At 46.3% G+C, this 6,411-nt stretch overlaps 1 protein-coding gene across 4 annotated transcripts in view; it reads left to right on the top strand.

Moving 5' to 3' along the window:
• Window positions 1–6,411, top strand: part of wdr7 (WD repeat domain 7) — a 92,872-nt gene that overhangs the window by 7,779 nt on the left and 78,682 nt on the right. For 3 of the 4 annotated variants that reach the window (XM_015058621.1, XM_015058622.1, XM_015058620.1), the window contains exons 8-14: window positions 159–304; window positions 376–478; window positions 2,887–3,034; window positions 3,563–3,678; window positions 3,761–3,893; window positions 4,095–4,315; window positions 4,934–5,129. In XM_015058621.1, coding sequence (XP_014914107.1) covers window positions 159–304; window positions 376–478; window positions 2,887–3,034; window positions 3,563–3,678; window positions 3,761–3,893; window positions 4,095–4,315; window positions 4,934–5,129 — 1,063 coding nt within the window. Of the gene's footprint in view, window positions 1–158; window positions 305–375; window positions 479–1,036; window positions 1,325–2,886; window positions 3,035–3,562; window positions 3,679–3,760; window positions 3,894–4,094; window positions 4,316–4,933; window positions 5,130–6,411 lie in introns of those variants that run through there. The other variant, XM_015058623.1, reaches the window with a different exon arrangement.

Genomic DNA, 6,411 nt, shown 5'->3' with positions numbered 1-6,411 from the left:
CTCTCTCTCTCTGTCTCTCTCTCTCTGTCTCTCTCTCTCTGTCTCTCTCTCTCTCTCTCTCTGTCTCTGTCTCTGTGTCTCTCTCTGTCTGCCTCTCTCTCTCTTTCTCTCTCTCTCTCTCTCTCATCCTGTCTAATAACTCTTCCTTTGTCTCCCAGGTGTTCGATGCAGGAGACTACTCTCTGCTCTGCTCGGTGCCCAGTGACAGCGACCAGTCCTGGACCGGCGGTGAGTTCATCTCGGCGGATAAAGTCATCATCTGGACCGAAGACGGCTGCAGCTACATCTACAAGCTGCCGGCCAGGTAAGGCCGGACGCCGCCGGCTGGAGGAGCGTCTCTGAGTGCTTTGGGTTAACGATCCGTCTGGTTCTCAGCTGCCAGTCCGCCAGCGAACATTTCCGCAGCGACGTTGGGCGAACCAAAGAAGGATCGATCCCCCCGCTGATCTACAGCATTGCTGAGCGCTCAGACAAACAGGTCAGAGGTCATCCACAGAGGCCTCTCCGGTTCTCTTCATGTCCAACAGGTTTTCTGTAAGATTCATGTTTGTCGGCCATTTTGTTTCCTCTTGTTTCTGTGAAACACCTGGTGATGACTGGGGGTCACAGTTTGGTACGTTTTCAGTTCACTTCATATAAAAATGTATGTTTTTGTTTTATTTTTCATTTTCTGAAATGCATTTTGTTATATTCTGAACCTTAGAACAGTGGAGCTGACTTAGCCTGGCTGTTGTTCGTAGCAGGGAGCTGTAGACGGTTAGATTTTGAATTGAATGAATGATGAATTGTTCCTCGGTGGGTTTGGACCCTCATCATCCTGCCTGACGTCCCGTCTGACGCAGTTCTTTCTGCCAAGCCCACCTTTCGCTGCCTGACGTTGTTTTTGTCGTATTTCTGTTCTGGACTCGTTTCAGACACGTGGATTAAACCAGCTGATGTTCACATGTTAGCATGTTATGGTGCTAATCTGGTGAACTCAGCATGGGAACAGAAACGAAGTGAACTGTTCTCCGCTTCAATCCGTGTGCATGAAGCTGAATGTTTAGGGTTCATGTTGGACTTCCTGTTTGTCCTGAATGTTATAATTTACTTTGTTTACGTTTTGTCTGTTGTTTTGTTTTTCTGTTTCCTTTATTTCCTGTTCTCTGACTGCTGCCTCCCCCTCCCATATGAACCGACCCTCACCTCCTCCCAGAAGGACGGAGGTGAGCAGGAGGAGCAGGAGGAGCAGGAGGTGGAGGTCATTTGCCTCCGTCCCAGTGGCTTCGCCCCAGAGCTCTACACCCCACTGCAGCTTTACCAACACCGGCCTCTAGAGGCGCCTGTAAGCCCACAACACGCTTAGCGTCAGCAGCAGGCAGCAAGAAGAAGAGGTGAATCGACTGAGCTGCAGAAATCAGATAAAGAAATGGAGGAACTAGAAGCAGCAAAAGAACCAGAATAATTAGATGAACTGGAACAAGAAGCGCTGGGAGACGGACATGAACTAGAACTAGAGGATCTAGAACTAGAGGATCTAGAACTAGAGGATCTAGAACTAGAGGATCTAGAACTAGAGGAACTAGAACTAGAGGAAGTAGAACTAGATGAACTAGAACTAGAGGAAGTAGAACTAGATGAACTAGAACTAGAGGATCTAGAACTAGATGAACTAGAACTAGATGAACTAGAACTAGATGATCTAGAACTAGAGGAACTAGAACTAGAGGAAGTAGAACTAGATGAACTAGAACTAGAGGATCTAGAACTAGATGAACTAGAACTAGATGAACTAGGCCCCTACATTAAGACATTAAAACGTTGATAAATTCTAGTTAAATCCCTCCAAAATGGCGTCTCTCCCTGAGAACCTGGCCCTCTGGGTTCCTGTCGCCGTGTCAGATTGTCTCAATCGGCCATTGCAGCTGTTTGTATTGTCAGTCAGTTTCTTCTCGGCCGCCTGCTGCTGATCGGCCTCCGTGTTTCTTCCCTCCTGTCCTGGTGAGCAGAACTTTTCCACTCTGATGTCTGGAGTTGCTGTGCCTTTAAAAGTTTTCACACCCTGTGAACTGCTCCGCGTTCCCTCAGGTCGCTGATCCTCTCGGAGTTTCGTTGGGATTTTGTCTTAAGCACATCTGACGCCTTCAAACTGACATTTCTGCTCATCAAACATCTCAAGCTGTTGAACTGGACAGAAAACATCCGTGAGCATCAAGTTTTGGGTTTGGACTTTGACTAGGCCATCTCCTGTTATCTCTAGCTGTAGGTTTTTCTGCTGTAAGGTGAACCTCCACCACAGTCTCCAGCAGAAGAAAAGCATCCCCTCAGCATGATTCTGCCACCACTGTGCTTCAGTGTGAGGACGGTGTGTCCAGCAGCACACGCTCCCTTTGGCTCAGATTCTGGAGTATTAAAACGTCCTAATTTAAATTTTAAATCTTACTTTGATTATGAACGTCACAGTTTTAAAATGTTATTTTCAGTAAATGCTGATTATCCATCATTATTTTTCCACTTTGTGTCATAAAATCCCAATAAAGTGTTGCGTTTCGTTGGAAAGCTGCCGGGGTGTGAATACTTTAGTGTGGTGGTGGTTTGACACCTGCTGGCTCTCCTGTCCTGATCGGCTCTCCTCCGTTGCCGTGGCGACGCCGGCCTCTCTCCTGTTTCGTCCGTTCAGTGGGTGTGGGACGCATCAGAACCGGGTTTCAGGTTAGCGGTCCAATTCCAGCTGCCGATGTGAAATGATTTAGTTTTTCTGTGGGACTCCGACCTGTCCAGGTGTGATGCTGGTTCCTGAGTCATGCTGCTGTTTCCCACCTGCCCTGCTCACATGAAGGGAGAGCGACGCGCTGCAGCGGCCGCGCTCTGCTTCCTGTCTGAGCCTCTGATCCGTTCCCCCCTCAGCTCCTCATCTGTCCCCCGGTGACCCGCTTCTTCTTCGGCCGCCGGGAGCCGTTCCACAAGCTGCTGATCCAGGGAGACTCGGCCGGCCGGCTGTCGCTGTGGAGCGTCCCGGACGCCACGCCGCCGCAGCCGACCGCCACGCCAACAGGTGAGCAGCAGCCTGATGCTGCGCTGCAGCTAGCAGTTAGTTCACCGATCGATTAATCGATCATTCTGATGATTAATCGATCATTCTGATGATTAGTCACTGATTAATATTTTAAAAATGCCACATAGAAATACATTAAAATATGCAAACAAATAATTCTGTTCCTTTTTTAAAAGAAAATAAACATTTCATTGGTTAAATAACATTCCCTCAGTATGAACAGGTGAAGATAAAACTTTATGATTTAGTTTAATTTCAACAGGTGGAAATGATCCTTTTAAAAGGTTAATTAAATAAAGACAAACAAAATAAAATATAAATTAAGATGAATATAAATGTGTTTTTGATAGTTTATTTTCCTATAATCTGCTTCCAATGAGCTTTTATATGAAGGCTGCTGTACATGAGTGACACCTGGTGGACAGATGTTGCCACTGACCAGCATCAGCTTTTCTCATAAACTGTATTTATTTGGTTCAGCGTTTATCGTTCAGTCTGTTATCAGACTCAGATGATGGTTCTTTGCAGAGCTGCAGGTGTCGTCCACCATCAGCCTGCAGGAGGCGTTCGATAAGCTGACGCCCGTCTCGTCAGGGATCATCGACCAGCTGAGCGTCCTGCCCAACAAGCAGCTGCCCATCAAGGTTCACAGGAATTAACAGAAACTAAATGGAAACCTGCTTCTTTGTGTCTGGTGGAGTCATTTCCTGTCGTTTTGTTGCCCAGGTTACGGCCAGCGTCTACATCCCGTCTCAGGGCCGGCTGGTCTGCGGCCGAGAGGACGGCAGCATCGTCCTGGTCCCCGCCACGCAGACGGCCATCGTGCAGCTGCTGCAGGGGGAGCACATGCTGCGCAGGGGTGAGGATGATGATGATGGTGATGGTCTAGTATCATGAAACACTCAGTGAGACACAGACACATGCTCCTGAACGCTCAGCTTTAATATGGTCTGAATAACTTCAACACCTTCGGCTAAAAATTATTAAAATGCTTTGAAATGCAACACCAAATGCAGCTTTTGGTTTTTATGAAGTGACAAAATACCTGTTGACGCTGCAGGCTGGCCGCCCCACCGGACGCTGCGGGGTCACCGGAACAAGGTGACCTGCGTCCTCTACCCGTACCAGGTGTCGCCCCGCTACGACCAGCGCTCCCTGGTGTCCGGAGGAGTGGACTTCTCCGTCATCGTCTGGGACATTTTCACCGGAGAGATGAAGCACATCTTCTGCGTTCATGGAGGGGAAATCAGCCAGCTGATCGTCCCGCCGGAAAACTGCAGCGTAAGGCCGGAGACGTCTTCATGTCCAACCGTCCGTCTCCACGCTTTATCTGTTACAACCGACTCGGGCTGGAACTGGTTTAGCTAGCGATTAATCTATCGATTTTTCTGACGATTAATTGATTAATCGGACTGGCACATTCTGCAGATTTTTTATTTAACTTTTTTTAATACAATATTGGAAATCAATATTAGACAAATCAATTCAGTGTCACAAACCAGTCGGGCTCCAACTGACGATTATTTTAGTAATCGATTATTCTGACAATTAATCGATTAATCGTCTAAAACTTGACACGTTCTTCATTTAATTACTTAGGCCTTTTTTGTACAATGTTAGAAATGCATTAGAAGACACAGATAACCAAATCAATTCAGTTTCACCAGCCAGTCAGGCTGCAGCCATTATCTTAGTAATCGATTACTCCGAGGATTATTTGTTTCTTTCCAAACATGTTATTTCTGGCCCACATGACCACACCTCCGCCTCTGTGCTTTGGTTTTCTCCAGACTGTGAACTTTGACCTGTAGATAATTGATCATGACAGGGATCTTTGCTGACGTTCAGCTCTGACTCTGTTCAGTCGCGGTTTGAGTCCCTGCCGTTTCCTCCCTGCAGACCCGCGTGCAGCACTGCGTTTGCTCCGTGGCCAGCGACCACTCCGTCGGCCTGCTCAGCCTGCGGGAGAGGAAGTGCATCATGCTGGCGTCCCGACACCTCTTCCCCATCCAGGTCATCAAGTGGCGGCCGGCCGACGACTACCTGGTGGTGGGATGCTCCGACGGCTCCGTCTACGTCTGGCAGATGGACACAGGTGAGACCCGACCGTTTCCCCGGGAGAAACTGGGTCATCAGGGGGTCAGAGTTTGGAGGAATCAGTAAAAAATAAAGCAGGTTAAAAAGGATTCTAAGAATCATCAGGTTGAGATTCACTGGTTAATTAGAAAGAATAAAATCGTAATGCTACTGGAATAAAGTTGTCATGTAAGAATAAACTATTTGTAACATTACGCATAGTATTCATAATGTCGTACTATGAGGATAACATCTTAGTAGTGAGAATAGTCGTAATGATACGAGAATAAAGTCATAATAATGCCAATCACTTACTTTAGGTTAAATATTTTTGCCAGTATTTTGTATCATTTTTCACTTCAAGATTCAAGTTTGTTTTTTTTCTGGTTTTGGTCAAAAAAGCCAAATGTTGTTCAGCGTTGCTGATTTTTCTTTTTGTTAAAACGTCCATGGGGTGAATTCTCAATTTCACTTTTCTGTACTGAACCAAAGCGGCTTCCAGGTCTGGTTCTGGTGGCCCGTTCTCCGTCCCGTGTTGTGTTTAGATGTTTCTCTAATACATTATGAGTCGTCAGTGTGGTCATTCAGCTGTACTGGATGCAGTCTGGGGATGTGAGTCGGGTCGGACTGAGGAAACATCAGCCTGATGAGCTGCTGCTCTGCTGCAGGGTAGCTAAGTGTGAAATTAAAGGAGGTGTGGAAGTGCTCAGGCGTTGGACAGGTAATGGGGCCGCGGCTGATGGCTCCTTCATCACTCGTTCAATACCTGACTGACTGACTGACTGACTGACTGACTGACTGACTGACTGACTGCAGAGCGAACACTCTGCTCTGATGACGTCTCCATGAACATCTCTGCATGCAGCCAAAGCTGAGATGGAAAATACTGAATTACACCAAGGCACATAGAGCTGTAAGGATCTGCTGTTTTCACTGTTTGACCTGCAAAATATTATTTATTGATAGTAACAAAAATATAATGGACTGATAAAACAATATTTTAGTGAACACAATATGTTACACTAGCTAATTATGTTTAACCTAAAATTACATGTATTCTACTACAAACTGGTAGAATACATGGCGTGAAAGACTTTACGCTCTCAATTTCACAACTTTACTCTCTCAATTTCACGACTTTACTCTCTCAATTTCACGACTTTACTCTCTCAATTTCACGACTTTACGCTCTCAGTTTCACAACTATACTCTCTCAATTTCACGACTTTACCCTCTCAATTTCACGACTTTACTCTCTCAATTTCACGACTTTACGCTCTCAGTTTCACAACTATACTCTC

Source organism: Poecilia latipinna, unplaced genomic scaffold (genome assembly GCF_001443285.1).
Source record: "Poecilia latipinna isolate Pla-1442-1.1 unplaced genomic scaffold, P_latipinna-1.0 Scaffold1555, whole genome shotgun sequence".
NCBI lineage: Eukaryota > Metazoa > Chordata > Actinopteri > Cyprinodontiformes > Poeciliidae > Poecilia > Poecilia latipinna.
The sequence above is the reverse complement of the archived record's forward strand: the minus strand, read 5'-3'. Positions and strand labels throughout refer to the sequence as shown.